Genomic DNA, 17,786 nt, shown 5'->3' with positions numbered 1-17,786 from the left:
AAAATTGCACCTAAATCAACCATTTATCGGATCATCAAGAACTTCAAGGAGAGCGGTTCAATTGTCGTGAAGAAGGCTTCAGGGCACCCAAAAAAGTCCAGCACGCGCCAGGACGTCTCCTAAAGTTGATTCAGCTGCGGGATCGGGGCACCACCAGTACAGAGCTTGCTCAGGAATGGCAGCAGGCAGGTGTGTGTGCATCTGCACGCACAGTGAGGCATAGACTTTTGGAGGATGGCCTTGTGTCAAGAAGGGCAGCAAAGAAGCCACTTCTCTCCAGGAAAAACATCAGGGACAGACTGATATTCTGTAAAAGGTACAGGGATTGGACTGCTGAGGACTGGGGTAAAGTCATTTTCTCTGATGAATCCCCTTTCCGATTGTTTTGGGCATCCGTAAAAAAGCTTGTCCGGAGAAGACAAGGTGAGCGCTACCATCAGTCCTGTTTCATGCCAACAGTAAAGCATCCTGAGACCATTCATGTGTGGGGTTGCTTCTTAGCCAAGGGAGTGGGCTCACTCACACTTTTGCCTAAGAACACAGCCATCCGCTAGGGGAACCCCTCGCCAACAGCCAATGAAATAGCAGGGCGCCAAATACAAATCAACAGAAATCACATTTCTCAAACATACAAGTATTAGGCACCATTTTAAAGATAACATTCTCGTTAATCCAGCCACAGTGTCTGATTTCAAAAATGCTTTACAGCGAAAGCTCCACAAACGATTATGTTAGGTCACCACCAAGTCACAGAAAAACCCAGCCATTTTTCCCTCCAAAGAGAGGAATCACAAAAAGCACAAATAGAGAAAAAATTAATCACTACCCTTTGATCTTCATAAGATGACACTCATAGGACTTCATGTTACACAATATGTATGTTGTGTTCGATAATGTGCATATTTATATCCAAAAATCTGTTTACATTGTTGTGTTATGTTCAAAAACATGCTATGACTTTGCAGAGAGCCACATGAATTCACAGAAATACGAATTATAAATGTTGATAAATTCAGGTGTTATGCATGGAACTTTAGATAGCGGGTGGATTAAGGAGAAGTGTAATGCAACCGCTGTGTCAGATTTCAATAAAACTTTACGGAATAAGCAAAATCTGAGAATGGCCAGAGGAATATCCGCCATGTTGGGTAGTCAACATAATTCATAAATGGAATTATAAATATTCCCTTACCTTTTGATGATCTTCATCAGAATGCACTCCCAGGAATCACAGTTCCACAATAAATGCTTGTTTTGTTCGATGATGTCCATTTATGTCCAATAGCTTCTTTTGTTAGGGCGTTTGGTAAACAAATCCAAAAGCGCGATCTGGTAAATTCGGACGAAACGTTCAAAAAGTTATTACAGGTCGAAGAAACCTGTCAAACTAAGTATAGAATCGATCTTTAGGATGTTTAGAAAAGCTGTTGGAACGAGAGCTACCTCAAGTGAAAGCGCGTGACTGAGAACGAGGCTGTAGGCAGACCCCTTAGTCTAACCGCTCCCATCCGGCCCCCCTTCACGGTAGAAGCCTGAAACAACGTTCTAAAGATGGTTGACATCTAGTGGAAGCCTCAGGAAGTGAAAATTAACCCATATTTGATAGTGGTGAGTAAAAACTACAAACCTCAGATTTCCCACTTCCTGTTTGGATTTCTCAGGTTTTTGTCTGCCATACGAGTACTGTAATACATCATTCAAAGTTTTAGAAACTTCAGAGTGTTTTCTATCCAATATTAATAATAATATGCATATGTTAGCCTCTGGGACTGAGTAGGAGGCAGTTCACTCTGGGCACGCTATTCATCCAAAAGTGAAAATGCTGCCCCCTATCCCAAACAAGTTAATACTCAGGAGGCGGGTGGACAAACAAAAACCCACAAATTCTGACAAACTCCAAGCATTGATTATGCAAGAATGGGCTGCCATCAGTCAAGATGTGGCCCAGAAGTTAATTGACAGCATGCCAGGGCGGATTGCAGAGGTCTTGAAAAAGAAGGGTCAACACTGCAAATATTGACTCTTTGCATCAACTTCATGTAATTGTCAAAAGCATTTGACACTTATGAAATGCTTGTAATTATACTTCAGTATTCCATAGTAACATCTGGCAACAATATCTAAAGACACTGAAGCAGCAAACTTTGTGGACATAAATATTTGTCTTTCTCCAAACTTTTGGCCGCAACTGTAGTAGTGTGATGCTTGGAACCCCATTTGTGTTCCCAGTTGACTGTTTGTTAGTGGCGCTGGATGAATCAGACAGCATTTCATGGGTTTTGACCTCTTAACTGGTTGTGTGAAAAAGCCACATCTCAGATTGACCAATTTAAAAGAAAAGATTAAGATGGGTAAAGGAACACAGACACTGGATAGAGGAACTCTGCCTAGAAGGCCAGCATCCCGGAGTCGCCTCTTCACTGTTGACGTTGAGACTGGTGTTTTGCGGGTACTATTTAATGAAGCTGCCAGTTGAGGACTTGTGAGGCGTCTGTTTCTTTAACTAGACACTCTAATGTACTTGTCCTCTTGCTCAGTTGTGCACCGGGGCTTCCCAATTCTCTATCTATTCTGGTTAGAGCCAGTTAGCACTGTTCTGTGAAGGGAGTAATACACAGCGCTGTACGAGATCTTCAGTTTCTTGACAATTTCTCACATGGAATAGCCTTCATTTCTCAGAACAAGAATAGACTGATGAGTTTCAGAAGAAAGTGCTTTGTTTCTGGCCATTTTGAGCCTGTAATCAAACCCACAAATGCTGATGCTCCAGATACTCAACTAGACTAAAGAAGGCCAATTTTATTGCTTTTTTAACCAGGACAACAGTTTTCAGCTGTGCTAACATTATTGCAAAAGGGTTTTCTAATAATCAATTAGCCGTTTAAAATGATCAACTTGGATTAGCTAACACAACGTGCCATTGGAACACAGGAGTGATGGTTGCTGATAATAGGCCTCTGTACGCCTATGTAGATATTCCATTAAAATCTGGCGTTTGCAGCTACAATAGTCAATTACAACATTAACAATGTCTACACTGTATTACTGATCAATTTGATGTTATTTTAATGGATCAAAAATGTACTTTATAAGTGACCCCAAACTTTTGAACGGTAGTCTAACTATGAAATAACACACACGGAATCATGTAGTAACCCCAAAAAGTGTTAAACAAATCAAAATATATTTGAAATTCTTCAAAGTAGCCCCACCCTTTGCCAGAATAACCCTGGAATCGTTAAGTGTCCAAACTTTTTTGACTGGTACTCTGTGTTGGGTAGCTGGCAGAATCTGTGTTAGGTCGCTCGCTGTGTGTGTCTGTCTGAGGCCTCTGGCTGTATGCATTAGGTCACGGTCACTGTGTGAGAGTTTGGACTTAGCCTGGGTCAGACTACCTTTCTCATCTCTTCTCCTCTCAAATAAGTTTCTAATGCAATTAACTCTTAGCCTGGATCCCAAACAGCCTCTACATAGGCTTTGCTCTGATGCCTTGGCTGGGATCAGGCTCAGCATTGGGCTATTGTGGATGCTTCCCAAATGACTCCCTACGCCCTATATTGTGTACTACCTTTGGCCAGGGGCCTATAGTAATGTACTATATAGGGTGCCATTTGGGACATACTCACTGGGCTAGGGGAGTGGAATGTCATGATTTTTAAACAGTCTTAATGTATATCTTGGCTAAAAGGGACAGAAGAAGAGTTTGAGGCCTGACAAATTAGTTGCACTATGCCTATGTCATGGGCCATTTGAAAAAAATATAAATAATAATAATAATAATAATAAAAAATAATAATATATATATATATTTTTTACATTTATAACTTTTGTTGAGAGAATTAGACCAACGTGTGGATGGCGGGTGTAGGCCAAATACCAGCTGACGCTAGCAATACAATATTAGTAGTTATACTTAGCAAACGCTAATGAACCAACAGACTAGCCAATCGGTGAACAGTTTTCATGATTTTTAGATGAGGTTAGGCTGTCCCAGGCGCCAGATGCCTGTTCCACCTCTTTATTCGTTGGGTCGGACACACAGCCTCCCCAAAATGTTATTCTAGGGTGCCCCTATCAAAAGGATGCGTTGAGACCCATCAAGGCCAATTTTCTGTCTCAGTGCTAGAGGGCCTACTGCTCGGGCCTGTGTGAAGGTAGATATGGGGGACATGCTGCCAGCCAGCCATCATTTTATCCATGGATGATTATACAGACACTGAGATAGATCTACCTACAACCCTAGTGAGAAGTATTAGTGACTGGCTGCCTTTGAAACAACGTCATGAACTAGGCAGGCACACATCTGATGCCAATGGTCTGATTTAAAACGGTACACGGATTCTCTCACACCGTTTTGATGTCATGGATGGTCAGCCTGAGATCGGTTCAGTTTCCCTCAGACCCTATCCCTGAGATGTTAACCAAAGCAAGAAGCGGGGTGGCTATTTTGTTGTTTGGATCACAGATTGCTTCTTTAACATGCATATTCAGTATTTGTAGTCGGCGTGAATCAAATGTCAAACCCTGGTGTGACTAAAACTGGCTCAGTGGGTTGGTGCTCAGTGGAATATCTTCATCACTCTTCACCTTGCCCTGCGACACTCTGCAGTTTATATGTTAATGAATGCATCAAATTAACACTGAAATGTCAGCAGTCCCTTTTCCTCTCTCTGGCGGGTACCCCTTTCTTTCTCTCTGGCGGGTTCCCCTCTCTTTCTTTCTCTCTGGCGGGTTCCCCTCTCTTTCTTTCTCTCTGGCGGGTTCCCCTCTCTTTCTTTCTCTCTGGCGGGTTCCCCTCTTTCTTTCTCTCTGGCGGGTTCCCCTCTCTTTCTCTCTGGCGGGTTCCCCTCTCTTTCTCTCTGGCGGGTTCCCCTCTCTTTCTCTCTGGCGGGTTCCCCTCTCTCTCTCTCTGGCGGGTTCCCCTCTCTCTCTCTCTGGCGGGTTCCCCTCTCTCTCTCTCTGGCGGGTTCCCCTCTCTCTCTCTCTCTGGCGGGTTCCCCTCTCTCTCTCTCTGGCGGGTTCCCCTCTCTCTCTCTCTCTGGCGGGTTCCCCTCTCTCTCTCTCTCTGGCGGGTTCCCCTCTCTCTCTCTCTCTCTGGCGGGTTCCCCTCTCTTTCTTTCTCTCTGGCGGGTTCCCCTCTCTCTCTCTCTCTGGCGGGTTCCCCTCTCTCTCTCTCTCTGGCGGGTTCCCCTCTCTCTCTCTCTCTGGCGGGTTCCCCTCTCTCTCTCTCTCTGGCGGGTTCCCCTCTCTCTCTCTCTCTGGCGGGTTCCCCTCTCTCTCTCTCTCTCTGGCGGGTTCCCCTCTCTCTCTCTCTCTCTGGCGGGTTCCCCTCTCTCTCTCTCTCTCTGGCGGGTTCCCCTCTCTCTCTCTCTCTCTGGCGGGTTCCCCTCTCTCTCTCTCTCTCTGGCGGGTTCCCCTCTCTCTCTCTCTCTCTGGCGGGTTCCCCTCTCTCTCTCTCTCTCTGGCGGGTTCCCCTCTCTCTCTCTCTCTCTCTGGCGGGTTCCCCTCTCTCTCTCTCTCTCTCTGGCGGGTTCCCCTCTCTCTCTCTCTCTCTCTGGCGGGTTCCCCTCTCTCTCTCTCTCTCTCTGGCGGGTTCCCCTCTCTCTCTCTCTCTCTCTGGCGGGTTCCCCTCTCTCTGGCGGGTTCCCCTCTCTCTCTGGCGGGTTCCCCTCTCTCTCTCTCTCTCTCTCTGGCGGGTTCCCCTCTCTCTCTCTCTCTGGCGGGTTCCCCTCTCTCTCTCTCTCTGGCGGGTTCCCCTCTCTCTCTCTCTGGCGGGTTCCCCTCTCTCTCTCTCTCTGGCGGGTTCCCCTCTCTCTCTCTCTCTGGCGGGTTCCCCTCTCTCTCTCTCTCTGGCGGGTTCCCCTCTCTCTCTCTCTCTGGCGGGTTCCCCTCTCTCTCTCTCTCTGGCGGGTTCCCCTCTCTCTCTCTCTCTGGCGGGTTCCCCTCTCTCTCTCTGGCGGGTTCCCCTCTCTCTCTCTGGCGGGTTCCCCTCTCTCTCTCTGGCGGGTTCCCCTCTCTCTCTCTGGCGGGTTCCCCTCTCTCTCTCTGGCGGGTTCCCCTCTCTTTCTTTCTCTCTGGCGGGTTCCCCTCTCTCTCTCTGGCGGGTTCCCCTCTCTCTCTCTGGCGGGTTCCCCTCTCTCTCTCTCTGGCGGGTTCCCCTCTCTCTCTCTCTGGCGGGTTCCCCTCTCTCTCTCTCTCTGGCGGGTTCCCCTCTCTCTCTCTCTGGCGGGTTCCCCTCTCTCTCTCTCTCTGGCGGGTTCCCCTCTCTCTCTCTCTCTGGCGGGTTCCCCTCTCTCTCTCTCTCTCTGGCGGGTTCCCCTCTCTTTCTTTCTCTCTGGCGGGTTCCCCTCTCTTTCTTTCTCTCTGGCGGGTTCCCCTCTCTCTCTCTCTCTGGCGGGTTCCCCTCTCTCTCTCTCTCTGGCGGGTTCCCCTCTCTCTCTCTCTCTGGCGGGTTCCCCTCTCTCTCTCTCTCTGGCGGGTTCCCCTCTCTCTCTCTCTCTGGCGGGTTCCCCTCTCTCTCTCTCTCTCTGGCGGGTTCCCCTCTCTCTCTCTCTCTCTGGCGGGTTCCCCTCTCTCTCTCTCTCTCTGGCGGGTTCCCCTCTCTCTCTCTCTCTCTGGCGGGTTCCCCTCTCTCTCTCTCTCTCTGGCGGGTTCCCCTCTCTCTCTCTCTCTCTGGCGGGTTCCCCTCTCTCTCTCTCTCTCTGGCGGGTTCCCCTCTCTCTCTCTCTCTCTCTGGCGGGTTCCCCTCTCTCTCTCTCTCTCTCTGGCGGGTTCCCCTCTCTCTCTCTCTCTCTCTGGCGGGTTCCCCTCTCTCTCTCTCTCTCTCTGGCGGGTTCCCCTCTCTCTCTCTCTCTCTCTGGCGGGTTCCCCTCTCTCTGGCGGGTTCCCCTCTCTCTCTGGCGGGTTCCCCTCTCTCTCTCTCTCTCTCTCTGGCGGGTTCCCCTCTCTCTCTCTCTCTGGCGGGTTCCCCTCTCTCTCTCTCTCTGGCGGGTTCCCCTCTCTCTCTCTCTGGCGGGTTCCCCTCTCTCTCTCTCTCTGGCGGGTTCCCCTCTCTCTCTCTCTCTGGCGGGTTCCCCTCTCTCTCTCTCTCTGGCGGGTTCCCCTCTCTCTCTCTCTCTGGCGGGTTCCCCTCTCTCTCTCTCTCTGGCGGGTTCCCCTCTCTCTCTCTGGCGGGTTCCCCTCTCTCTCTCTGGCGGGTTCCCCTCTCTCTCTCTGGCGGGTTCCCCTCTCTCTCTCTGGCGGGTTCCCCTCTCTCTCTCTGGCGGGTTCCCCTCTCTTTCTTTCTCTCTGGCGGGTTCCCCTCTCTCTCTCTGGCGGGTTCCCCTCTCTCTCTCTGGCGGGTTCCCCTCTCTCTCTCTGGCGGGTTCCCCTCTCTCTCTCTGGCGGGTTCCCCTCTCTCTCTCTGGCGGGTTCCCCTCTTTCTCTCTGGCGGGTTCCCCTCTCTCTCTCTGGCGGGTTCCCCTCTCTTTCTTTCTCTCTGGCGGGTTCCCCTCTCTTTCTTTCTCTCTGGCGGGTTCCCCTCTCTTTCTTTCTCTCTGGCGGGTTCCCCTCTCTTTCTTTCTCTCTGGCGGGTTCCCCTCTCTTTCTTTCTCTCTGGCGGGTTCCCCTCTCTTTCTTTCTCTCTGGCGGGTTCCCCTCTCTTTCTTTCTCTCTGGCGGGTTCCCCTCTCTTTCTTTCTCTCTGGCGGGTTCCCCTCTCTTTCTTTCTCTCTGGCGGGTTCCCCTCTCTTTCTTTCTCTCTGGCGGGTTCCCCTCTCTTTCTTTCTCTCTGGCGGGTTCCCCTCTCTCTCTTTCTCTCTGGCGGGTTCCCCTCTCTCTCTCTCTCTGGCGGGTTCCCCTCTCTCTCTCTGGCGGGTTCCCCTCTCTCTCTCTGGCGGGTTCCCCTCTCTCTCTCTGGCGGGTTCCCCTCTCTCTCTCTGGCGGGTTCCCCTCTCTTTCTCTCTCTCTGGCGGGTTCCCCTCTCTCTCTCTGGCGGGTTCCCCTCTCTCTCTCTGGCGGGTTCCCCTCTCTCTCTCTGGCGGGTTCCCCTCTCTCTCTCTGGCGGGTTCCCCTCTTTCTCTCTGGCGGGTTCCCCTCTCTCTCTCTGGCGGGTTCCCCTCTCTTTCTTTCTCTCTGGCGGGTTCCCCTCTCTTTCTTTCTCTCTGGCGGGTTCCCCTCTCTTTCTTTCTCTCTGGCGGGTTCCCCTCTCTTTCTTTCTCTCTGGCGGGTTCCCCTCTCTTTCTTTCTCTCTGGCGGGTTCCCCTCTCTTTCTTTCTCTCTGGCGGGTTCCCCTCTCTTTCTTTCTCTCTGGCGGGTTCCCCTCTCTTTCTTTCTCTCTGGCGGGTTCCCCTCTCTTTCTTTCTCTCTGGCGGGTTCCCCTCTCTTTCTTTCTCTCTGGCGGGTTCCCCTCTCTTTCTTTCTCTCTGGCGGGTTCCCCTCTCTTTCTTTCTCTCTGGCGGGTTCCCCTCTCTTTCTTTCTCTCTGGCGGGTTCCCCTCTCTTTCTTTCTCTCTGGCGGGTTCCCCTCTCTTTCTTTCTCTCTGGCGGGTTCCCCTCTCTTTCTTTCTCTCTGTCTCTCTCTGTCTCTCTCTGTCTCTGTGTGTGGCGGGTTTCCCTCCTTCACTGTAACATGGCTGTATCCTGAGCTGTTCTGGCTCGGCCAATGGTAACTTGTGTAGGGTGTTATTTAGGACCAACCCTTTAACATGTCTTAACTGTAATATCCTGTCTTTGTCCTTCAGGTGAATCCATGAAGCAGGCGTCAGCAGAGTTTGCGGAGGACCCATGTTCCTCGGTAAAGAGGGGTAACATGGTCCGTGCTGCCAGGGCCCTCCTCTCTGCTGTCACTCACCTGCTGGTGCTGGCGGACATGTCTGACGTCTACAAGCTGCTGCTGCAGCTCAAACTGGTGAGACGCACGCGGAGAGAGATGGACACACACACACACACACACACACACACACACGGAGAGAGATGCACACACACACACACACACACACACACACACACACACACACACACACGCGCGGAGAGAGATGCTCACACACACACACGCGCGGAGAGAGATGCTCACACACACACACGCGCGGAGAGAGATGCTCACACACACACACGCGGAGAGAGATGCTAACACACACACACACGCGGAGAGAGATGCGCGCACACACACACACACACACACACACACACACACACGGAGAGAGATGCACACACACACACACACACACACACACACACACACACACACACGGAGAGAGATGCACACACACACGGAGAGAGATGCACACACACACACATGTACCTCCCAATGTAGACACACGCAGATAGTTGATGGGTAGCTAGTCATATACCTCCCAATGTAGACACACACAGATAGTTGATGGGTAGCTAGTCATATACCCCCCAATGTAGACACACGCAGATAGTTGATGGGTAGCTAGTCATATACCTCCCAATGTAGACACACGCAGATAGTTGATGGGTAGCTAGTCATATACCTCCCAATGTAGACACACGCAGATAGTTGATGGGTAGCTAGTCATATACCCCCCAATGTAGACACACAGATAGTTGATGGGTAGCTAGTCATATACCTCCCAATGTAGACACACACAGATAGTTGATGGGTAGCTAGTCATATACCCCCCAATGTAGACACACACAGATAGTTGATGGGTAGCTAGTCATATACCTCCCAATGTAGACACACGCAGATAGTTGATGGGTAGCTAGTCACATACCTCCCAATGTAGACACACGCAGATAGTTGATGGGTAGCTAGTCACATACCCCCCAATGTAGACACACGGAGATAGTTGATGGGTAGCTAGTCATATACCCCCCAATGTAGACACACGCAGATAGTTGATGGGTAGCTTGTCACATACCTCCCAATGTAGACACACGCAGATAGTTGATGGGTAGCTAGTCATATACCTCCCAATGTAGACACACGCAGATAGTTAATGGGTAGCTAGTCATATACCTCCCAATGTAGACACACGCAGATAGTTGATGGGTAGCTAGTCATATACCCCCCAATGTAGACACACGCAGATAGTTAATGGGTAGCTAGTCATATACCTCCCAATGTAGACACACACAGATAGTTGATGGGTAGCTAGTCATATACCTCCCAATGTAGACGCACACAGATAGTTGATGGGTAGCTAGTCATATACCTCCCAATGTAGACACACGCAGATAGTTGATGGGTAGCTTGTCATATACCTCCCAATGTAGACACACGCAGATAGTTGATGGGTAGCTAGTCATATACCCCCCAATGTAGACACATGCAGATAGTTAATGGGTAGCTAGTCATATACCTCCCAATGTAGACACACGCAGATAGTTGATGGGTAGCTAGTCATATACCTCCCAATGTAGACACACGCAGATAGTTGATGGGTAGCTAGTCATATACCCCCCAATGTAGACACACGCAGATAGTTGATGGGTAGCTAGTCATATACCCCCCAATGTAGACACACGCAGATAGTTGATGGGTAGCTAGTCATATACCTCCCAATGTAGACGCACGCAGATAGTTGATGGGTAGCTAGTCATATACCTCCCAATGTAGACACACGCAGATAGTTGATGGGTAGCTAGTCACATACCTCCCAACGTAGACACACACAGATAGTTGATGGGTAGCTAGTCAAATACCTCCCAATGTAGACGCACACAGATAGTTGATGGGTAGCTAGTCATATACCCCCCAATGTAGACACACGCAGATAGTTGATGGGTAGCTAGTCATATACCCCCCAATGTAGACACACGCAGATAGTTGATGGGTAGCTAGTCATATACCTCCCAATGTAGACACACACAGATAGTTGATGGGTAGCTAGTCATATACCCCCCAATGTAGACACACACAGATAGTTGATGGGTAGCTAGTCATATACCTCCCAATGTAGACACACACAGATAGTTGATGGGTAGCTAGTCATATACCTCCCAATGTAGACACACACAGATAGTTGATGGGTAGCTAGTCATATACCTCCCAATGTAGACACACACAGATAGTTGATGGGTAGCTAGTCATATACCTCCCAATGTAGACACACACAGATAGTTGATGGGTAGCTAGTCATATACCCCCCAATGTAGACACACGCAGATAGTTGATGGGTAGCTAGTCATATACCCCCCAATGTAGACACACGCAGATAGTTGATGGGTAGCTAGTCATATACCCCCCAATGTAGACACACGCAGATAGTTGATGGGTAGCTAGTCATATACCCCCCCAATGTAGACACGCAGATAGTTGATGGGTAGCTAGTCATATACCCCCCAATGTAGACACACGCAGATAGTTGATGGGTAGCTTGTCACATACCTCCCAATGTAGACACACGCAGATAGTTGATGGGTAGCTTGTCAATGTGGACTCTTGTTCGATATGACAACTTCCATATAGGAAAAAATAATTTGCTTGTTTATGAAATACTTAAATGTGATTATTCTTTTTCTTTGAATAAAATATAAATCCGAACTTAAAATAAGGTCTGATTCACCTTTTTGAAAAGAAAGCCACAAAGGTCTAGTTAAGCAGTTTTTGTAGGTAAATAGTTTTCCTGACTCAAACTAACGTTGTGGTGTCTTGGCTAAAGGCCTACATTTCAAACAAGGTCTTCTGTGTTTGTCCGTCTCTTGACCTGTACTTCAGTTGTTTTATTCTTGTGGAAATGAAACAAAATCCTGCCCTTAAACAAGGTCACACACCTCCAGTCAATAGAGATGACCTTACTGTTAATCATCTCTGGTAGTCTTAGTCCCAAATGCCAGTCTATTCTCTATGTAGTGCACTACTTCTAACCAGGACCCATGGGGAATAGGGCACTACTTCTAACCAGGACCCATAGGGAATAGTGCACTACTTCTAACCAGGACCCATAGGGAATAGGGCACTACTTCTAACCAGGACCCGTGGGGAATAGGGCACTACTTCTAACCAGGACCCGTGGGGAATAGGGCACTACTTCTAACCAGGACCCATAGGGAATAGGGCACTACTTCTAACCAGGACCCATGGGGAATAGGGCACTACTTCTAACCAGGACCCATGGGGAATAGGGCACTACTTCTAACCAGGACCCATAGGGAATAGGGCACTACTTCTAACCAGGACCCATGGGGAATAGGGCGCTACTTCTAACCAGGACCCATGGGGAATAGGGCACTACTTCTAACCAGGACCCATGGGGAATAGGGCACTACTTCTAACCAGGACCCATGGGGAATAGGGCACTACTTCTAACCAGGACCCATGGGGAATAGGGCACTACTTCTAACCAGGACCCATGGGGAATAGGGCACTACTTCTAACCAGGACCCGTGGGGAATAGGGCACTACTTCTAACCAGGACCCGTGGGGAATAGGGCACTACTTCTAACCAGGACCCGTGGGGAATAGGGCACTACTTCTAACCAGGACCCATGGGGAATAGGGCACTACTTCTAACCAGGACCCATGGGGAATAGGGCACTACTTCTAACCAGGACCCGTGGGGAATAGGGCACTACTTCTAACCAGGACCCGTGGGGAATAGGGCACTACTTCTAACCAGGACCCGTGGGGAATAGGGCACTACTTCTAACCAGGACCCATAGGGAATAGGGCACTACTTCTAACCAGGACCCATGGGGAATAGGGCACTACTTCTAACCAGGACCCATGGGGAATAGGGCACTACTTCTAACCAGGACCCATAGGGAATAGGGCACTACTTCTAACCAGGACCCATAGGGAATAGGGCACTACTTCTAACCAGGACCCATAGGGAATAGGGCACTACTTCTAACCAGGACCCATAGGGAATAGGGCACTACTTCTAACCAGGACCCATAGGGAATAGGGCACTACTTCTAACCAGGACCCATAGGGAATAGGGCACTACTTCTAACCAGGACCCATAGGGAATAGGGCACTACTTCTAACCAGGACCCATGGGGAATAGGGCACTACTTCTAACCAGGACCCATGGGGAATAGGGCACTACTTCTAACCAGGACCCGTGGGGAATAGGGCACTACTTCTAACCAGGACCCGTGGGGAATAGGGCACTACTTCTAACCAGGACCCGTGGGGAATAGGGCACTACTTCTAACCAGGACCCGTGGGGAATAGGGCACTACTTCTAACCAGGACCCGTGGGGAATAGGGCACTACTTCTAACCAGGACCCATGGGGAATAGGGCACTACTTCTAACCAGGACCCGTGGGGAATAGGGCACTACTTCTAACCAGGACCCGTGGGGAATAGGGCACTACTTCTAACCAGGACCCGTGGGGAATAGGGCACTACTTCTAACCAGGACCCGTGGGGAATAGGGCACTACTTCTAACCAGGACCCATGGGGAATAGGGCACTACTTCTAACCAGGACCCATGGGGAATAGGGCACTACTTCTAACCAGGACCCATGGGGAATAGGGCACTACTTCTAACCAGGACCCATGGGGAATAGGGCACTACTTCTAACCAGGACCCATGGGGAATAGGGCACTACTTCTAACCAGGACCCATGGGGAATAGGGCACTACTTCTAACCAGGACCCATGGGGAATAGGGCACTACTTCTAACCAGGACCCATGGGGAATAGGGCACTACTTCTAACCAGGATCCATGGGGAATAGGGCACTACTTCTAACCAGGATCCATGGGGAATAGGGCACTACTTCTAACCAGGACCCATGGGGAATAGGGCACTACTTCTAACCAGGACCCATGGGGAATAGGGCACTACTTCTAACCAGGACCCATGGGGAATAGGGCACTACTTCTAACCAGGACCCATGGGGAATAGGGTGCCGTTTGGGACTGTTAGCAGTTGATGTTACTCTTAAATAACACAAACCCCAAAGCAAATCAGAGGGAGTAGGATTATTCATATATGTTATGCAGAGAGGTAGATGGTCATTCTCCCCTGTCCTCAGGGATTCTCTCCCTCTCCACAGAACAAAGGGAAAGCAGTGGTTGACCAATTAGAATTCCTTGCAATAAAACTGGGCCAATGTCCAAATAACAAGAATCCTATTTCAGAAGACCTATTCCTCCCATGTCTCTGAACCACTGATCAATAATTCCCTATTACAGGAAAAAAACACTATTTCCATCGATCGTTAGTTCTCTATTGACCTCTCGTCCTTTTGACCTCTTGTCCTTTTGAACTCTCGTTCCTCAGGTCTCTGAGTTTGTTTTTATCTGGGACATATTCTTACAGGACGTAGACACAGTTTCAGCTTCAGAACACAATCTGTGTGTGTGTCAGTGAGTAACCTGTTCTGATGTGCGAACACACCAACACCACCACATTGTTTGGCACAATGACCTCAGTGTGTCTGAGTCACTTTTACAGCCGGGATCTAAAATGGCCGACGTCTGTCATTCTTCACGCCTCAGACAGGACAGCAGGTTGAACAGGAAATGGACTAGGGCCTGTATGCGTTAATTGTCTTGGACTTCCGGGTGCAGATCTAGGATCAGTGTTGCCTTTTTAAAATCATACGGTTATATGGACAGCTAGATCAGCACTCGAAGACTTTTTATGAACACGGGGTCCAGGCTTCTACAGAAAAACTATGATTTACTATGAAACTAAGTAGAAAAAGATTTGAAAAGCAGTAGTTTCTGCTCTTGAGGTTAGAGAGCCTCCACAGCTATGTGTGGTGTTGCCTTGTGGGCGAGGCCCCACCCTGCGTTCTAGTGTGTTATTTTAGAAACCTTCTCATACTGGCTCTTAAGATTCAATTCTTCCACTTCACCCTGTCTTATCAGGAATCTATTTTTAGCCCACCACTTCACTGGGTTAGTGCCTTCCAGATACTTGGCCCGTGTTCTAAATGGCACAGTGTTCCCTATGCAGTGCACTACTTTTGACTAGGGGGCCGTATCCCAAATGACACCATATTCTCTATAGTCCCTATTCCACATGGCTTCTGGTTAAATAAAGTGCACTATATATACACTATAGCTCTGGACACTGGTCACCCTGTAGCATCATGTTAGAGAGATGAAGCTCTGGACACTGGTCACCCTGTGGCATCATGTTAGAGAGATGAAGCCCTGACATGCTCTGGACACTGGCCACCCTGTGGCATCATGTTAGAGAGATGAAGCCCTGACCTGCCCTGGACACTGGCCACCCTGTGGCATCATGTTAGAGAGATGAAGCCCTGCCATGCTCTGGACACTGGTCACCCTGTGGCATCATGTTAGAGAGATGAAGCCCTGACATGCTCTGGACACTGGTCACCCTGTGGCATCATGTTAGAGAGATGAAGCTCTGGACACTGGCCACCCTGTAGCATCATGTTAGAGAGATGAAGCCCTGACATGCTCTGGACACTGACCACCCTGTGGCATCATGTTAGAGAGATGAAGCCCTGACATGCTCTGGACACTGGCCACCCTGTGGCATCATGTTAGAGAGATGAAGCCCTGACATGCTCTGGACGCTGGCCACCCTGTGGTTCCCTGTAGCATCATGTTAGAGAGATGAAGCTCTGGACACTGGCCACCCTGTGGCATCATGTTAGAGAGATGAAGCCCTGACATACTCTGGACACTGGCCACCCTGTGGCATCATGTTAGAGAGATGAAGCCCTGACATGCTCTGGACACTGGCCACCCTGTAGCATCATGTTAGAGAGATGAAGCCCTGACATGCTCTGGACACTGGCCACCCTGTAGCATCATGTTAGAGAGATGAAGCCCTGACATGCTCTGGACACTGGCCACCCTGTGGCAACATGTTAGAGAGATGAAGCCCTGACATGCTCTGGACACTGGCCACCCTGTGGCATCATGTTAGAGAGATGAAGCCCTGACATGCTCTGGACACTGGCCACCCTGTGGTTCCCTGTAGCATCATGTGGGTGTTGCCAGCCAACTGCAGGAGACATAGATGATGGCTTTTTCGGTGTTCCAGATAGGCTGTGTCCCAAATGGCTCCCTTTGAAGTGCACTACTTTAGACCAGGGCTAGTACCCTATTCCCTATGAAGTGCACTACTTTAGACCAGGGCCCATAGTGCACCATTTGGGATGCTGTACCAGCAGACTCTGGGTGGATTATAGGATCGTATCAAATTGATAGTGGTTCCTGAATCCTGAGATGTTTAAATGTTTTCCCGTGGGGGAGAGGGAACTGTACAGCCATACACCTGTTAGCCCTGGTCAAAAGTAACATGTATGGGCATCTTCAGTTCAAGCTAGAGCATTACTGCCGAGCCTGGGCCTCAATATAAGCTACAGCTGGTTTATTGTAGAGGAGGCTATATAGAGGAGGCTATATAGAGGAGGCTATATAGAGGAGGCTATATAGAGGAGGCTATATAGAGGAGGCTATATAGAGGAGGCTATATAGAGGAGGCTATATAGAGGAGGCTATATAGAGGAGGCTATATAGAGGAGGCTATATAGAGGAGGCTATATAGAGGAGGCTATATAGAGGAGGCTATATAGAGGAGGCTATATAGAGGAGGCTATATAGAGGAGGCTATATAGAGGAGGCTATATAGAGGAGGCTATATAGAGGAGGCTATATAGAGGAGGCTATATAGAGGAGGCTATATAGAGGAGGCTATATAGAGGAGGCTATATAGAGGAGGCTATATAGAGGAGGCTATATAGAGGAGGCTATATAGAGGAGGCTATATAGAGGAGGCTATATAGAGGAGGCTATATAGAGGAGGCTATATAGAGGAGGCTATATAGAGGAGGCTATATAGAGGAGGCTATATAGAGGAGGCTATATAGAGGAGGCTATATAGAGGAGGCTATATAGAGGAGGCTATATAGAGGAGGCTATATAGAGGAGGCTATATAGAGGAGGCTATATAGAGGAGGCTATATAGAGGAGGCTATATAGAGGAGGCTATATAGAGGAGGCTATATAGAGGAGGCTATATAGAGGAGGCTATATAGAGGAGGCTATATAGAGGAGGCTATATAGAGGAGGCTATATAGAGGAGGCTATATAGAGGAGGCTATATAGAGGAGGCTATATAGAGGAGGCTATATAGAGGAGGCTATATAGAGGAGGCTATATAGAGGAGGCTATATAGAGGAGGCTATATAGAGGAGGCTATATAGAGGAGGCTATATAGAGGAGGCTATATAGAGGAGGCTATATAGAGGAGGCTATATAGAGGAGGCTATATAGAGGAGGCTATATAGAGGAGGCTATATAGAGGAGGCTATATAGAGGAGGCTATATAGAGGAGGCTATATAGAGGAGGCTATATAGAGGAGGCTATATAGAGGAGGCTATATAGAGGAGGCTATATAGAGGAGGCTATATAGAGGAGGCTATATAGAGGAGGCTATATAGAGGAGGCTATATAGAGGAGGCTATATAGAGGAGGCTATATAGAGGAGGCTATATAGAGGAGGCTATATAGAGGAGGCTATATAGAGGAGGCTATATAGAGGAGGCTATATAGAGGAGGCTATATAGAGGAGGCTATATAGAGGAGGCTATATAGAGGAGGCTATATAGAGGAGGCTATATAGAGGAGGCTATATAGAGGAGGCTATATAGAGGAGGCTATATAGAGGAGGCTATATAGAGGAGGCTATATAGAGGAGGCTATATAGAGGAGGCTATATAGAGGAGGCTATATAGAGGAGGCTATATAGAGGAGGCTATATAGAGGAGGCTATATAGAGGAGGCTATATAGAGGAGGCTATATAGAGGAGGCTATATAGAGGAGGCTATATAGAGGAGGCTATATAGAGGAGGCTATATAGAGGAGGCTATATAGAGGAGGCTATATAGAGGAGGC

At 48.9% G+C, this 17,786-nt stretch overlaps 1 protein-coding gene across 2 annotated transcripts in view; it reads left to right on the top strand.

Annotated features, from left to right (window-relative positions):
* Nucleotides 1-17,786, top strand: part of LOC129858538 (catenin alpha-1-like) — a 295,543-nt gene that overhangs the window by 29,392 nt on the left and 248,365 nt on the right. For both annotated transcript variants that reach the window (XM_055927845.1, XM_055927844.1), the window contains exon 4: nt 8,719-8,885. In XM_055927845.1, coding sequence (XP_055783820.1) covers nt 8,719-8,885 — 167 coding nt within the window. The remainder of the gene's footprint in view (nt 1-8,718; nt 8,886-17,786) is intronic.

The sequence above is a fragment of the Salvelinus fontinalis genome, chromosome 6 (assembly GCF_029448725.1).
Source record: "Salvelinus fontinalis isolate EN_2023a chromosome 6, ASM2944872v1, whole genome shotgun sequence".
In the NCBI taxonomy this organism is placed as follows: domain Eukaryota; kingdom Metazoa; phylum Chordata; class Actinopteri; order Salmoniformes; family Salmonidae; genus Salvelinus; species Salvelinus fontinalis.
The sequence above is the reverse complement of the archived record's forward strand: the minus strand, read 5'-3'. Positions and strand labels throughout refer to the sequence as shown.